At 35.2% G+C, this 18,657-nt stretch overlaps 1 protein-coding gene across 1 annotated transcript in view; it reads left to right on the top strand.

Moving 5' to 3' along the window:
* Positions 1-18,657, top strand: part of Meox2 (mesenchyme homeobox 2) — a 62,124-nt gene that overhangs the window by 33,735 nt on the left and 9,732 nt on the right. The window contains exon 2 of the mRNA XM_027419744.2: positions 15,596-15,768. Coding sequence (XP_027275545.1) covers positions 15,596-15,768 — 173 coding nt within the window. The remainder of the gene's footprint in view (positions 1-15,595; positions 15,769-18,657) is intronic.

The following is an 18,657-nucleotide window of genomic DNA, read 5'->3' as shown; positions in this document are numbered from 1 at the left end:
ACAGCCTTCAGTGTGAATAAATTTCATGTTTGGATAATGTGTATATGAATTACGTATTAATATACATGTTGATATGATATTTCAAAATCATCAAAATAGTTCATTCATTATTGGAAGATGTGAGTAAGACTGTGAATTACTTAAAGTGGAAGGAAGGATGAATGTTCCATTAACTCATCCACAATTTTTGTATTCTGGATATTACTTTTTGTTGGTTTGATTTTTAAATCTATAATTCAGGAAATATCAACAAATTTGCATTATAATGTTCGTTATGTGTTCCAAACCTTTTCCTTTCCATTGTGAAAAAGCACCCACAAACTCATATATACTATTTTAATAAAACATTGCTTTGAGCTTAATTAATACATGGTAAAGAACATATCAACTGACAAGAACCATAAATTTTGACATACTTTATCAAACTTAAGTTGGAAGCATTTTCTGTGTTACAAAAGAGGCACTTAGTCTATGGATAAACGGTGTATTTCAGAGTGGAAGAAAACAGATGTGTTTAGTGTGTGTATGTGTGTTTGTGTGTATAAGAGAAATAACGGAAAGTCTACATCAATTGTGGTTTGCAGTGAAAAACAATTATATTCTCTAAAAATCTCAAAATAATATTGAAATATTTCAAATATAAAGTTTCATATGCACTTTCAAGGAAGCTCATAAATTACCTTGGGAATCCAATCCACATAGAGGGATACTCTCTCAGCCTAGACACACAGGGGAGGGTCTAGGACCTGCTCCAAATGATAGGACAGACTTTGAAGATCTCCCTTGGAAGGCTTCACCCTCCCTGGGGAGCAGAAAGGGAATGGGATAGGGAGTCAGTGTGGGGCAGGGGAGGAGGGAAGGGAGAGAGAACTGGGATTGACATGTAAAAGAAGCTTTATCCTAATTTAAATATAAAAGGGAAAAATAAAGTGAAATATATCATTTAAAAACACTGTAAGTTAAGCAAAGAGCCAGTAATCCCAGGCTAACAAACCTCTGGCAGAAAGGACCTTTAAATGCCAACTCTTCTGCCATTTTGGTTTGGATTGCTTTCATGACAAAAGTGGGGAATTAAGGTTAAGTATTGTTGTTTGTTGTATTGGTATGAGCGCTATACATAAAACATTTTAGGTTTGAATATTTAATGGTAAGCACCCCACTCATCGAAGATCCCTTTGATTCTAGTTGCAGAGCTGGGAGACATGGGGGCTTCCTGCCATACTACAAGCACATATGCACAGAACATACTTACAATGCATGCTATAAACCACACACTTCAAGATAAGGTTGAATGTCATCTCATGATAATTATCTCTAGTTTTTTACAGTTTAAAAGATAGTTAGTAGAGGACAACACTTGCATGTTTGACACAGGGTACACATTTATCAAAAGATGCCTTGAGAAACTTTCTTTGCTGATAGTCCTCAACAAATTCAGAGATTACAATACCTCAAAATAATCTATAAGCTTCTTAAATAAGTCCAACATACAAATACTTGAAGCAAAAATAATTTTAATATCTAGCTTAAAAAGAAATATTTGCAGCTATGGGCAGTTGAAATTATTGTTTTGTTTTGTTTTTCCTGGTGTGAGATTTTAATATTTGAAGATCAAAGGATGATTCTTTTCTTGACAATAATATTTTTGATTGTATATATTAAAAAGAACAACATTTTTCAACATTTTTTATGTGAGCAATTAATTACCAGATACTACAACAACCTAGAGTGATTGCATTCTATATCTTGCATAAAGATTTCTAAAACTGGCTTTGCCTCTTGTAGCAATTCTTAGGGTTGTTCTTCACAATGACATCAGAACTGCCACTGTGATTTCACCTGCTTTTTGAAAATTGATTATCCGGTCAACAGAGCAATAAAGATGACTAGTAAATGAGAACACTTTTATCAGTCTAGATATCACTATGAATAGCTGTTTAGTCGTTTAATTCTTTCCTAAGGAAGCTCCTTACACATTATTTATCTTATTGACTTTCTTTCATTCCTAGCTGGTTACTCATTATTTGTAACACTAGTTCTGTGTACTAGGATTTGGCTTGTGAAATAGATGTAGTGCTGGGTTCCTGGGGATAGTTATGGAGATCTAGGAGCAAATAGTTTGACTCAGATTCTGAGGGCTGTTTGTCCTGACATAGCTGGCTAGTTTGGAATTCCTTATGGTGAACAAATGCCAAATTACACAAGTCAGACCACAGCTACTTCACCTGCACATAACCAAATATGATCTCCAGTTATGTTTAAGTGATTCCAATATTGCATAAGTAAATGATAACCAGAAAATCTAGTATGTTTTATGTATCTGGACAGAGAAATAGAATGAAGTTGACTAAACAAATATGAGTTCCATTTTAGAAGCAGTATATTTCAATGTTTAAGTTACATGCACACATACATATTCATCATATATACTCCACAAAAGTAAAGTTTTACATTTTAATTTCATTTACTTTTAAAATAAAAATATGCCACACAGACTCACACTAAAACAAGTTTTGTTTTGGTTTTTGGCTCTACTTTTTAATACTAAAGTATAAAAACGTTATGCAATATCTGAGAGTATATTACTTGCAAAAGCCACTGAGTATTTCAAAGCAAATTTAATAACTCCTTTTTGACTGGCAAGGAATTTATTAAAGCAGCCATTTTTTAAAAAAAATACACAGTAGTAAAAAAGGCTGGAAAATAAAGTTACCCTTTCCAAAATCAATTCCAATTTTAATGACAAATGAGGCATTTGTCACTAACTAAACAGTAGATATAAAATAAGCGGTGATTCAAAAAAACATTTACAAAGCCAATAAAAGTTACAGTAGAATTTTGGTTAATTAAGGCTCACAGACAGACATTTAAGCTTAATATTATTAGTAATTGGCATACAACATTCAATGGATACCATGTATCATATATATATATATATATATATATATATATATATATACTTTATATGTATATCTCAATTTTTCTCTTTATATCGGCCACTTGTGGTTTTTGTTGATGGAGAAACTTAATTTTAAGTGAATTAAGAGACTAAGAAGATCCCACAGTTAGCAAGTATCAACTGGGAATTTTCATCTGAAATCTATAGGTTTCAAAAGGTCTGCTTTTTTTCTCTACACCATTCATCCATCATAAATATGTAAATTCTAGAAACAAATATATGCAATTCATACCATATTGATAATAATCATAATTTTGGTTAAACACTGTGATATTGTACAAATATTTATTAAAGCAGTTTTTTCTTCTTTCTTTCTTCCGTTTTTTTGCTGTTTTTTTGTTGTTGTTTTGTTTTGTTTTTCAAGACAGGATTTCTCTGTGTAGCTTTGTAGAATAGGCTGGCCTCGAAATCACAGATATCAGTCTGCCTTTGCCTCCCAGGTGCTAGAATTAAAGGCCTGTGCCACCACCTAGCCCAGAAGTGTTTTTCTATTCATTGGAAATTATGCGAAGATAAGTAGAGGATACATTCACATACAAGGTAAACTACGTTAAGATGTGCTTTGTACTAGCACATGTGAGTGTGTAAGAAAGGTATATTTTAGCAGAAACCACATGTCCTTTGTATGTAGTGGCTCAGGTGTTAAGTTCAATGAAGGTGTTTCCATACCAAACATCCTGTTTGAGCCACAGTGATGTAATACTCATTGCTATTATATCTCTATATTTCAAACTGTATTAGACAATAAACTATATGTGTACAGCAGCCAATAGTTTTATCATGGAACATGCATGCATTGTTCTAGGCATAAATATTCTATCAAAATATTATTTCATGAAACTCCAAAGCTTCATTATTATCCTTACACTCTTTTGCCTATGAAATGAGATAATAAAATTAGTCTATGAGATTTCAATATCATTTTTCTTCTATAATAACACACAGAGACATATATTAAACTAAAGAAAACTTTGTTGTTTTCTACTGATCATTTGTAAGACTATTGAAAATTTATCTCTTCTTTATTCTCACACACTTGCTTCTGGGGTAAGCTATGGTCAAAAATAGTTTTCAAAGATCATTTCTTCCCTCTTCTTAGATTTTCACATTTAAGATTTTTTTCTTATGAAAATGTAATTGTAGTTTTTCCCAACTTTAGGTATAAGCAAGTGGGTGGCGGTAGTGGTGTTGAAAATAAGGATAACATTTGCATAGATTGGATATGGTTGTGTAATTTTACAATCCCAGCATTCAGGATGCTGAGGCAGGGGATACAGACTTCAAGGTAATCTTAGCCCATCAAACAAGGTCAAGACCAGCATGAGGTCTGTAGTAAGACTTTGTGCAGAAAGAATTCCTCAAATTTTACTAATAATTATTATTAGTTTGTACATTCCAAGGCAGCACAGTTGTTTTTTGCTTCAGCTACATATATTCTTTCATAGTTTGTAAGAAACTATTTTTTTGTTTCTTTTTTCCATTTCTTTATTTGAATTAGAAACAAGATTGTTTTACATGTCAATCTCAGTTGCATCTTCCTCCCCTCCTCCCATACCAAACCCCCAACTAAAACCCTACCTATCACATAACCTTTCTGCTCCCCAGGAAGGGTGAGGCATTACATAGGGGGTTTTCAGGGTCTGTCATATCCTTTGGGGTAGGGCCTAGGCCCACCCCATATATCTTGGCTCAGGGAGTATCCCTCCATGTGGAATGGGCTCCCGAAATCCACACCTATGCTAGGGATAAGTACTGACCTACTACAGGAGGCCCCATGGACTTCTGACGTCTCCTCACTGACACCCACGTTCCTGGGGTCTGGAACAGTCCAGTTCTGGTTTGCCAGCTATCAGTCTGGAGATCAAGAAATCTTCATTGTTCAGGTCAGGTGTTTCTGTGGGTTTCACCAGCCTGGTCTGGACTCCTTTGATCATCACTCATCCTTCTCTGCAACTGGATTCCAGTTCAGTTTGGTGATAAGCTGTGGATGTCTGCGTCTACTTCTACCAGCTGCTGGGTGAGGCTATAGAATTGCATATAAGTCATTCATCAATCTCTTTATCAGGGGAGGGCATTTAAGGTAGCTCTGTTGCTTTGATTGTTAGTTGGTGTTATCTTTGTAGCTCTCCAGACATTTCCCTAGTGCCTGATTTGTCTTTAAACCTAAAATGTCTCCCTCTATTATGGTATCTCTTCTCTTGTTTTCTATTCTTCCCCTCACTCAACCTTTCTGCTCCCTCATGTCTTCCTCACACCTCCTATTCTCCCCTTCTTATTCTTCTAGTTCCCTCTCCCCTCCCGCCCTGCTCCCAGTTTGCTCAGGAGATCTTGTTCCTTTCCCCTTCTCCAGGGGACCATATATGTCTTTCTTAGAGTCCTCATTGTTACCTAGCTTCTCTTGCAGTATGGATTGTGGGCTGGTAATCTTTTGCTCTATGTCTAAAATCCATATATAAGTGAGTACATACCCTGTTTGTCTTTTTGTGATTGGGTTACCTTGCTCAGAATGGTTTCTAGTTCCATGCATTTGCCTTTGAAATTTCAAGATTCCATTGCTTTTTTCCACTGAGTAGTACTCTATTGTGTAAATGTACCACATTTTTCTCTATTCATTTTTCAGTTGAGGGGGATCTAGGATGCTTGCAGGTTCTGGCTATTACAGATAATGCTGCTACGAACGTCGTCGAACAGATGTCCTTGTTGTCTGAATGTTCTTCTTTTCGGTATATGCCTAAGAGTGGAATTGCTGGATCTTGTGGTAGACTGATTCCCATTTTCCTGAGGAATCGCCATGCTGATTACCAATGTGGGTGTACAAGTTGGTACTCCCACCAGCAGTGGAGAAGTGTTTCCCTTTCTCTATATCCTCTCCAGCATAAACTGTCATTGGTGTTTTTTATTTTAGCCATTCTGAAAAGAGTAAAATGGTATCTCAGAGTTGTTTTAATTTGCATTTCCCTGATGTCTAAGGATGATGAACACTTTCTCATGTTTCTTTTAGCCATTTTAGATTCCACTATTGAGAAATGCACATCAAAGTGAACTTGTTGATTTTTGTATTTTGAATTTTTTTTAAATTTACTTTTCAAATTCTGTACTCCTTGAAGCCTAAATAGCCACATTTTAAACAAATCCAAGCTTGTATATATAGCAGTGGGGACCAAACCTGTGTACTTAAAAATGCACAGACATTCTGTTTTTGAGCTATACCCCCAGCTCTCAGTTTTATTTTGTTAAATATTTTACACAATATAATTTGATCATATATTCCCCTCCTGCAACTTTTCCATATCCTCTACACCTCCGTGTCTACCAGACTTTATTCTCTCTCTCTTTCTCTTCTCTCTCACACACATACCACCCACACAAATACAAACACACACAGACATGCATGCACACTACCAGCATGCAGGCACACAGCATGCATGGGAATGCACACACACGTGCATGCTTGGAAAACAAAACAGTAAGCAACAAAATGAAAATGAAACAAAAATCAACAAACAAAATCCACAAGAATAATGAACATCAAAACAAGAAAGCAAAAAAAAATAACAATAAGATAAACACACACACACACACACACACACACACACACACACTACATGCCAAAACAGAGCAAAATGAACCAAAAATTTCACAAAAATACCAAAGACTGCATTTTGTGTTGGCAAATCTTTCTGAGCATAGGGCCTGCTCTGGAATGAGGTTGACATAAGGAGTCACATTTCTTTGGAGATAAATGATTTTCCCTTTGTCTGATGGCAGATAGCTTCTTGTTTAGGGGTGGTATCCCTTGACTAATTTTTTAGAAAACAAATATACTTAGTCATTTTAATAGACTTAAATTTGTGGAATGCCAAACCATTTGACACACAGCATCAGAGGTTGATTATGGAGCAGCTGAGTCTCCCAAAGATGGGCTTCTTTTTTTATTAGGGCTGTGCTTGAGAAACTGATCACAGAGAATTCCATGCTACCAGCAACAGACATACAAAGATAATGTTGCCTGCCAAGGTGAGGACCCTTAGGTTGCTTCCGATTAAAAGTAACATTCACCTTGTTAATTCCATGTACAATTTATTGTTTTCTACAATTTTATTTTAGTACTAACACTTTCAAGGAAAATCAGTATACAAATCCTTGGTTATGAATTTTTCAATTAGGATCATTTTAGTGTCAGAAATATCTAAGTGATTTATCTCCCAACTCATACTTATGAAGACAATTATATACAAATAGTATTTTTTACAATTGCATGTTTGTGGTTTGGGATTGTAAAAGTTCTGTAATAAATATTTCTCCATTTGATTTATTAGAAATTAATTAGCCAAACATTTTGCATACCTTAATATCTTCCTAAATCTATATAGTTTTCTCTAGAATTTCAAAAGAAAAATCACACACACACACACACACACACACACACACACACACACACACACACACACACACACACAAACACACACACTCTCCAGTTTTTTGTATATAACATTTGGATTAGAGTCATGAAATGTCCTGAAAATATTCATAGGAAACAAGAATTCATGCCCTAATCCCACTATACAGTAAAGTATCACATCACTGGTTTCACTTGAGATTCCCAGATCACTCTCCAGATTCACTTCCAGATTAGCTGGGAAAAGCACACAGACCCTGTTATGGCTCATCTATTTTGCAAACTAAACACTATTAGTCATTGCATGATCCCTAGACTTCCCAGGTGTTTGCATTGTTTTAATTTAAAAATGAATTTTTCAACCTTAAAAATGCTTTTTAGCTTCTGAGCTTATCAAATGTATCATTTTTAATCACTACAGTTTTAATTCATTGTTAGATCTTCACTAATCATAACTATTGACTACCCATGACTATTAAATGCTTCTGACATGTAGGCCCTGTTCCAAATGATGAACAAATTTCTTAAATTCTTTTAGAACTGAAGGCAAAGATAATAGTGGATGAATAGCATCTATGTATCACAGGCAAAGCTTAAATTTTAACATCTATAAATTTGGCATTTTGGATGATGGAGAGTTTATTTGAACATTTTCTATATTTATTATCATAGTTTAATAGTGCCACTTCCCAATCTGTGTGAATATGAGCAGTTGGTAAAACATTACTTAATGAGGAGTTTGTGTTTGTTTTAAAACCAAATGACACCAGAGATAGAAAACTACTGTGTGACTACAGGAGTGTCTCAATTCCAGGGTATCTCCTGAGCACTTCAGTCATACCTTAAGGCCCACTTCCAATCTTTTTATTGAAAATAGTTTTTTTACATACAATATGTTATGATTATGTTTTCCCCTCCCCCAAATCTTTTCAGATCCTCTCCTCTTCCTCACCAACACAAATTCATATTCTTTCCCCCATCAGAATACAAACAGGCATCAAAATACAATATAGTATGAATTAAGAGAAAATAACAGCAAACAAACCAGAATAAGACAAAACAAACAAACAGAAGAAAAAGCTCCAAAGAAAAGCACAAGAAACACACATAGCTTTTGAGACACACAGGTTTTCACATGCAGAAATGCCATAAAAATACAAAACCAGAAGCCATAACACATATGCAAAGGACATTTTCTCATTAGAAACACAGAATGTATAAAGAGATATCTTATAAATTCCATATCAAATTATCATTTGTTAATTCAGCCAGTATTTGTTAACTTGTTAATTTCTTATTGATTTACGGCTATTTATCATGTGCCTTTTCTTATGGTTGAAACATATTAAATCAACTTACAGTCTTACATCACTGAAAGAATAGCCCAGGAAAGTGACACAGAATTTCCTCTCTGGTATCTAGTATGAGTACTTCTCCCTAGTTATTAGATGATTATATTCTCCTAAGTTATTATCTGGTTATTTAAGTTAACTTTCACAATTACCTCTTCTTGAGTAACTTTATCAGCAAAAACTGTCACTCATTGATAGGACAACTGATATGATCACATGATAAAACTGATATTATATACACCTGAGTTACATTCATAAGCTGTATTGGTCATATCTAAAAAACATCGTACAATCTCAAATCATTGATATTTTGCCTCAGATATTACTTGAACAAAGTGACTCACAACTCCGAGTGACTTTCTTCTTAGTGTCTATTAGCAATACCTAGAAATCCTTTTAGATATCTCAATTAGAAGGTTTCCAGTTGTAGCCAATTAAAATAATTCCTAATCAATGGACAATATTTTATATGAGTATGTTCTATTCACTATTTGTGATAAACTAGCATTACAATTGTTATTTCCATAAAGTTCTTATTGTAGTGAAAATCTTGTGATTTGCCTGGCTGCAATAAGTGGAGAGGTTTTCTTGAGGTTACAGTGAGTAGTAATTACATCTCCTTAGAAACACTCTGCAATGCCCAAGACAGCCTGTCAACAAGCTCTTATTTTGAATGTTTTTGTTTCAGTGGACTTTAATCTCACCATAATTTTTTTATCTCAAAATGTCAATGGGAGTGAGATTGTAGAAATACTAGTTTTATGTGATTTATTCCTTTATTTGTTCTTTTATTTTTAACATATTAATTAAACAATGGGCTTCATTATGACATTTTCATAAGTATATGATGTATTTTGATCATACTCCTCAGTCTTGTAGGTTTAAACTTTACATTACTGACACATTATTTGGTACTTTTGTATCTGAGATACCATCACAGAGACAAATCATACATAAATATCAGTGTTTCATTTGATTATGTGAGTTATGTAAAAGTTCTTTGAAAACCACTATACAGAAGTAATGACCAATGCTTTCTTTGATTTGAAACTGAAGTTCAGAGAAACCAATCAGGGCAAAACATTCTCCACAAACAAAGCACATGGAAGAAAATCTAGCAGTTTCAGAACCCTGTCTATACCACAGAAGCAAACCAATAAGGAAAATGCATAAGATTCATTTCCTATAACCTAGAGAAGAAGAGAAGCAGACATAAAGAAAACTGGAAGGCTCAATGTTATTAGTCCCATAATTATATTCTAAAGTCACTATGATGACTGGACAAAACAAGGGCTCAGAATCATGAAATAACCACAAGCTACACAAAGAGAACATCAATTGATTGTAGTTATGAAAACAACTCTGGCCTGTCTACCACACATACAAGGGATTTACCATGTTACTAAAAGAATTGGGGCAAATATTTCTAGAACTGCACCTCAGGTACATGTGTAATCTTAATACAAAATAAAAAAGCTAATTTTTTTCTCTCTGATGAGAGATGAAAATCAGAAATATCACAATATTCTAACCACTGCTGAGTTACCCACAGTCCTTAACTCATGCAAACAGCTTTCCTCTGTCCCCATATCACAGAAGATGCAATAATACCCATGTGACTCCATCAACTGGCTGACATAAACCTGGATAGAATGTGGATGGGATTCATGAGAAGAACCGGGAATGCTCTGGCCAAATCTGTCAATGTTTCTTTAAAATAGATAAGCATCAAACTCTGTCACATCATTTTAGGCAGGACCTAGGCTCTCCCCTGCATCTAGGCTAAGAGAGTACTCCTGCATAAAGGATGGGTTCCCAAAGCCCATTCGTGCATGAGGGATAAACACTGGTTCCCCTGTCAGAGGCCCCATAGACTGCCCAAGTCCCCCAACTGACGCCCACGTTCAGGGGGCCTGGTTCTGTCTTAAGTAGGCTCCCCAGCTGTCAGTTTGGAGTCAGTGAGCTCTCACTTGCTTATGTCAGCTGTTTCTGTGAATGGTCTTAACTCCTTTGCTCATCACTCCTCCCTCTGTACAACTGGATTCCAGGAATTCAGCTCAGTGCTTAGCTGTGAATCGCTGCTTCTTCTTCCATCAGTTACTGAATGAAGGCTGTCTGATGGCATTTAAAGTAGTCATCAATGTCATTATAGGGGAAGGATATTTAAGGTAGCCTCTCCAGTAGTGCTTAGATTCTTAGTTGGGACGCCTCACTCTCTGCTATCAATTTTCCATAATGTATTACCCAGAAAATGTATGCTAGTATGAATTTTGAATTAAGTAACTTAAAATCTGTAATGAGAAGAAACAATATTCAAATCTATGCCAAATTTCAGTAAAAGAATTACATAAATATTTTGTGTCTTTAGTCTTCTGAAATATTTAGTTGTTGTTTTACTAAAGTACTTTTTATTCAGTGTATTTGGAATGAACAATATTTCTCATAATGTTAAATTTTGTAAATGTGTCTAATTCTTTGTGGATTTCACTTTGTGTTTTTGCCATGGCAAAAGAACCATTGACTTGTTTTCCTCCAATCAGAAAGTATTACGTAGTAATGGGCAATGATTTAAATTAGAATTCTTGCTAATGCCTCATTATTTAAATTTAAAGAATTTTACTAAGAGTAAACAATAAAGAAAAATGAGTCCATATAGTGATAGTCACAAAAAATCAAGCAAGCAAATGGAATGATGGGATACTTACTTAATTCAAATTGGTCAAAATTCCTTTAACTGTCATCATCTTAAAATTACAAAGGAGACAGGAGGAAGAAAGAATAAATAATGCATTATAGTGCTTTCCAGTATATGCCAGGAATGCAATGATGTGCCAACGCAAGCCATTGCCTGCCCAGGGAAAGCAGCATGTATAAAGGGTCAGGACTTAGGTGGGTGGATTTTTATAATGCAAATTTGGAATTTGTTTTTTCAAATGTTTAAGACATACTTCATTTATTGAATCTGTGTCATTTACTAAATTTTTATTGTTTAGAAACAAATCTGCAATATTACTTCCTGTAACATTTTCTTAGCAAGAATGCTAAGGTGCACCCACCAGTACATGAAAGTATCTGAAATGAAAAACGACAGTTGTAATGTTCTACACTGGGATCTGTTGTGGAAATGCTGAGGTTGTGTTTATGGTGATAGGGAAGAAAAGAAGGCAGTTTCCAGACTTCTCCCTCAAAACCACCACTTGGCAGAGGATGTGGGAGGCTGGAGAAGACAGAGCTTTGCCTTAGTTGAAACAGCTGTGAAACATATGCAGACAAATGTGAAATTTGCCAAAAGCCTCATCCAAACTTCTTACCCATTTTCCAGCAAAGAAAAAGCAGCCAGGTGATAATAGTACGGGGATTTAGAGTTAGCAAGTGGTAACTTTGAAAAGCATAAAAAATAATTTAAATTCAATATTATAGGAAATACAAGCCCAAAAGATACAGTTCTGAAAGCAGTTTTTAAAAATGAAGATTGGGAACATTGTGGATTAGTAGGGCAGTAGAATCATATGTTACTACATGAAAGTGCAGTAGATAAAGGGGCCATGGTGTTACCTAACTCAGTTGGCATTCCTCGCCAAGAAGCACATAGCTGCTCTTTATGTTAGCTTCAACTCAATGAGAACTTCTGTGATTATTGAAAATATAAGTGTGCATAGCTTACTTCATTTTATTCAATGGACTTCTCTTCTTTGCAACTTTTCATTGGTATTCAGTCATTTTGTAAATTGTTTTTGGATTGAAACGCTGAATGATAGCCAGATTTTTACTTAAATCCAGTCACTGGTGATATAAACATGCTGCTGTATATTTCTTGTCATAATGATTGCATGTATAAGCCCATCACATGTTTTTTGTGTATGTGGTGTATTTATGAAATACTCTGGAATATTTCAAAGCTGGAGGAGATTGATGTCAGAGAAAGAAAAATAAATACCAATTAATGGATTTCTCTCAATGTGAATTTGTTCATTCATGCTTTCTTACTGGACAATGTGAACTGTGAGTCATTCAAACTGAGCTACATGAACCACGACTCATTCAAACTGAACTCACAGAGAAAAACTTCCTGCTTTGCCGTCAGCTTCCAAACCATTGTTTTCCTACCAATAACCACAAGCTAAGATCTCATTGAGAATGGTTGAAAGCTGGCAGAAATATTGATTCATGTGAACATGGATGGACTTGAGAGGGACTGGAAGCTGAATATTACATGCTGTTACTTGAGTTAGCATCTGCCAAAACAACCCATAGGACAAAAAAAGTGACCACTTGGAAATTTTATTCACACTATGCCAGAAAACTCAGTGCTGCAACAGTGTGGATGTTGCCCATGTGATGTACCTTAAGAACAAGTGTGTGATGAACTCTAGGTTCACTTTGATCCAGATATGTTGTCATCATCTAAGCATGCCTACCTATGAGCTGCCACCCATTATAAACTCGAGTAATTCCAATGGCATCCTAAGGTGTAATTGGACTGTATTTCACAAAACATTCTTTGACCTGGATAGGAAAGCCGACCTTCACCAGGCAGGGTGGGGATGCCAGTCAACATGGAAAGTAAGTGACAGCTTGGAAATATGGTCCTGAATGATGACCAGTCAAGGAAACCTTCTATGTGGCCCATTAACATAAAGGAGTAGCCAATGTGCCAAGATCTTGGTGAGAAACTGTTGCTATTGCTGGTTTTGTGAGAAAAACCCTCCTGACCAGTTTAGATTTGGGTAAGATTCAATCAAAATTGTTTGCCTTAAAATCTCCTGTTTATGGGTTACCATTTTGCAGTGCCTTCCTTATGCTGGCTAGATTTCCTTTATGTTTATAGGAAGGAAAAGAACACTAAAAAATGAATTTGTTATTTCTTGGCATCAACGAACACTACTACATACAAAGCAACTGTGGCTGGACAGATAATTTCTCAAAAGTATCTTATTATATTTTTGTAATTAAAGCACAATTAAGATACCATGTTTAGATTTCAATTAGTCATTATTATACTTGCATCAATTTTGCCTGGGCTCATGGGAGATCTCCTTGCACTGGATAGGTATCACAAATCATGTATACCTAGTAAACAAGAAGTAGAAACCAGCAATTATTCTCAGGAGAAGACTTGAAAGATGATATTTATGTTGTTGGTATTTCACTGAGGATAAATGTGACATAGCTTCTGGAGTTGGATGTGGCTGCTATCCATATCTACCTTATGAATGCAGATCAGCTTTTCTATATTGTGTATAATCTGTTTTATAGTTTATAGAAAACACCTTCAAGCCTATATCTCAGGGATACTAAAAGGTAAATAAAATATTATGCATTGTGCTGTATTAATTCCTGAATAGATACATGGCTTACTATGTTCCAAATTACTGCTGTAATTTTACATGGTGTTGAAGCTACAATATGGGTAGTTGATATTTGGTATGTACAGATTGTGTTTATCATGCATGTACAATAAGAAATTAAAACTTATTGCATATCAGTCTTACTGACCTCTTTTTCATGGGTATCTTTGCATATCCTTTGTCTGAGCTTTAAGTGTTTTGAAAGTTTTATTTTATTTTTATTTATATCTATGTGTGTGCACAGGTGGGACACAGTGCCCACAGAGGCCAAAAAGAATATCAGATCTCCTAGAGCTTGAGTTACAGATGGTTGTGAGCCATCTGATATGGAAGCTGGAAATGGAAGTTAGGTCCTCTTGAAGAGTAACAAGCCTCTCCACTATTGCTTAGAGCCTTAGTTGGAGTCATCCTTGTGGATTTGTGGAAATTTCCCTAGTGCCAGGTTTCTCATTAAGCTCATAATGGCTCCCTCTATCAAGATATCTCTTTCCTTTCTCTCCTTCTCTGTTCTTCCCCCATGTTGACCTTCCTGATCCCTCATGTTCTTCTCCCCTTAACCTTCTCCTCTCCTCTTTCTCCTACCTTTCTCCTCCTCCACCATGCTCCCAATTTACTCAGGATATCTTGTCCCTTTCTCTTTTTCAGGGTCCATGTATATCTCTCTTTGGGTACTCTTTGTTTCCTAGCTTCTCTGGGGTTGTGGATTATAGGCTGGTTATCCATTGCTGTATGTCTAATACTCACTTATGAATGAGTACGTATCATGTTTGTCTTTCTGTGTCTGGGTTACCTCCCTCAGGATGGTTTCTTCTCCATTTTTCTGCAAATTTCAAAATTTCATTGTTTTTGTTGTTGTTGTTGTTGTTGTTACACTGAATAGTACTCATTATGCATGTATACCACATTTTCCTTATCCATTCTTTGATTGATGAGCATCTAGGTTGCTTTCAGGTTCTGGCTGTTACAAATAATGCTGCTATGAACATAGTTGAACAGATGTCTTTGTTATATGAATATTCATCCTTTGAGTATATGGATAAGGGTGGAATTGCTGGATCTTGACGTAGATTGATTCTTGTTTTCCTGAGAAACCGTCATGGGCTTGAAGTTTATATCCAATCACTAACCTATTTGTTTGGTAAAACAATCATATATGCAATTATTGCTTCTTTGAGGATTCCATATTCATTTATGCTTAGACCTTATGTACATGTAGCAAGAGAAAAATTTTATTTTTACAGTTGTTTGCTGATGAGGATTTGGTTTACTTTATTGTTACAATACCATTTTAGAAGTTAAAAATTGTGTTTGTATTTTACAGATGTATAAAGAACATTCCCAATTAAATCAGAGAGAGAGAAGGAAAATCTATCTTACCCTGTGGACATGTGATCAGTCTTACTGTATTAATTCACCATTAACCCTCTGTCTAGCCAAGTACTTGGAGAAGTAACTATTCAATAATTGTGAATGGTATGTTTGCATACATTTGCATGACTGTGTTAACACCCATCTTCTTGCACTTCCCCCCCCCCAGATTCGCAGGAAGGAAATTATAAGTCAGAAGTGAACAGCAAACCTAGAAAGGAAAGGACAGCTTTCACCAAAGAACAAATCAGAGAACTGGAGGCAGAATTTGCTCATCATAACTATTTGACAAGACTGAGAAGATATGAGATAGCGGTGAATCTAGATCTCACCGAAAGACAGGTAAAGTGGGCATCTTAGTTGTATGACATTTTATATTTCTATTTTTTATATTAGCAATCTTCTTTTACCATTTTTAATTATCTAGATTTATAATTTTCAAATGCCAATTAGAAATCTGTACTATTCGATGATTAAACTTTTGTTCTGCAAAAATTAAAACTTAAAAAAATGATATATGAGTGAAAGGTGTGTTTACTGAGTTTTAATAAGGAATGCTTTGCGATGGTAATATTCCTCTGTTTGTTTTAAAAACATGGTTTGTTTTAAATAATGTGGGTAAATGGTGAAATATTTCCTGTGTTTATATTTAAGATCTCCTCATCTGGTGTAATAAAAGGTTAGTTGTCTCTACAGGTCAGGATAGGTCATTCCATATTGCAATAGAACATTAACTTTTAAAACTAAAGCACAAAATAAAACAAAATAAAATGAAGTATCAATGGCTTATTTTCTTCATGAGTTCTACAAATCCAGCACTCTGAATAGTCACTCATGGTCCGTGGAATCTTAACGTGTGGTGCTGTTGGTAACCACAGGAGGTTATAAAAGAATTGGCAGTTCCCTTACTGGAGATATTTTCACCTAGAAATGACTCATATTCTCTCCATTTATTCTTATGTGTTATGAAATGATCAAGGGTGTAGCATGGGAGCAAGAAGGCTGGGTAATTATTGGCAGCAAGAACACACAGACCACTGATAAATATTTGTTCTCTATTATCAAAATACTTCAAAATTGTGTTTACTCTAGAAATTCAATAGTCTGCTATCTGCTCAAAGAATGCTTTGAAAGTGTTAATGATTCATGTGTCCAATAATGAGAACTAAATAATGTATTTAAATCCATTGCTTTATAGACTCTTTTATTTGGTTGTGTTTGGATGGAAAGTAATTTGTTCTGTTAGCACTCAGGGAGTACGCCCTATATTAATTCACATTTACTTTAGGACAATCCAGCCTTCAGATGGTTAACAGTCTTGCTAGTTAGAAAAAACATTCCTAAAAGGCAAATGCAAACATCTTTATGGACAGTGCAATTATAGCAGGCACTATTAGGGCAAGAGCTTCACTTCCTCTCTCACTGTTCATTCCCCCTCCAGGGGTCCCATAGGAATGAGGGAAATACCAACATGGTGTGGACAAATGACAAATGACTATCATACTTTATGATAGCAAGTGATTTTATCAAGTTCTTAAGTCATATTTTTTTCGTTCTGCTAATTTTTAGATTTCAGTTTCTGTGGGATATTTCTGGTTAGAGAAAATATACAAAGGAACACTTTTTTGAGGTTTCATTTATTGGCAGTTTATATTTTATTAAATATTATGACTAGTTCCTAAGCTCTGCAGTACCACATTTTCTTCCCCTGAATCACACACGGAGTTCCCTCTGTGAATGTGTGGCATTTGGCACTTCAGAAAGCAGGAACTAAAGTCTACATCATCAGATCACTCATCTATTTTAATATGTTTATCTGGGAACAGGGAAGTAAAGAAGGGGAAAAATTACAGTGAACTCCAGGAAAGAGCCCCATGTTTTAGAAATGCGAAGAAAATTGGCAACTGGAATTGAATTGCCATCTATACAATGATTGATGGAGCACTGAGCTCTAGCCAAGAGCAAAGACAAGAGCTATGCCTGCTCATATGGTGATGGTCCATCATCGTTCTCCATATATCCCAATGTTCCCATTCAAACTGAACCATCTGGCCAAATTCAATGTCAAGTAAAGAGTCATTATAAATATTGCTGAAGTAAGCTAGCAATAGTCTTATAAGAAAATCAGAAAAATAAAATAAACAAACAACCATCAAACAGACAAAAATCACACAAAACAAAAAAACTTGGAGAGATACTTGTATTCTCAAATAATTGAAAACTTGGGACTGTGTAATTTCTTCCCCATTTTGAGAATATCTTCTGGCATTTGCAAGTTAACTGGAAGGGTAATATGTTCATTAGAACATGCATACTAAATCAAAGCTAAATCTCTTAAGGTACACTGTCATAAATGCCAATTTTAGGATGCAAAATCCATGAAGGAATATCTGGGATTGACCACTTAGAAGTTTATTTTCTTAGAGTAGCAAAAAATATGTTTGAGTCACAAATAGAAGCAAATATGTTTTCTCTTTCTGATTTACTCACCATAGTGGAAATAAAAACATTTTCCTTTTTTAAGGATTTTATTTATTTATTTATTTATTTATTTATTTATTATGTATACAATATTCTGCTTCCATGGATATCTGCACACCAGAAGAGGCCACCAGATCTCATAATAGATGGTTGTGAGCCACCATGTGGCTGGGAATTGAACTCAGCACCTCTGGAAGAGCAGTCAGTGCTCTTAACCATTTCTCTAGTCCCCAATATAGACAGCTGCATGGTGGGGACTCCTCATTCACAGGCCTGTTGGATAAATCCATTGGTAGCACAGATACTTGTTGAGCTGGGTACTAGAAAGAAAATCCTGTCAAAATAAGCTGAGAGTCCATGATGTGGTTCACAGGACGGGAAAACTGAACACATGTTAACCATGGCAAACGCTGTCAAATTTAACCACAGATTAGCAGGAGAATGCCCTGAGTTGTACCAAATGTAAACTTTATTCTTATGCATTTATGTTCAAGTAGTTTCATGAATTGCAAATTTAAAATTTTTATTTTAACTGCATGTGATAAATTTATTGTGCTGAATTCATCATAAAATAACATTTCATGATTCAATAATCACATTTCCTATTCTTGAGAATCTAAAGGCACATTTCTCTAAAATGTTGGGGAGTCATTCCCAGTGAAATATTTTTGGTTGTTAATTTTTGAGGGTGGACTTTTTAATGTCATAGCTGTAGACTCATAAGATACCTTTAAAATTCATGTTCTTTAA

This window comes from Cricetulus griseus, chromosome 5, assembly GCF_003668045.3.
Source record: "Cricetulus griseus strain 17A/GY chromosome 5, alternate assembly CriGri-PICRH-1.0, whole genome shotgun sequence".
Classification (NCBI taxonomy): Eukaryota; Metazoa; Chordata; class Mammalia; order Rodentia; family Cricetidae; genus Cricetulus; species Cricetulus griseus.
Note: the sequence above shows the minus strand (reverse complement) of the source record. Positions and strands in the feature narration are given on the sequence as shown.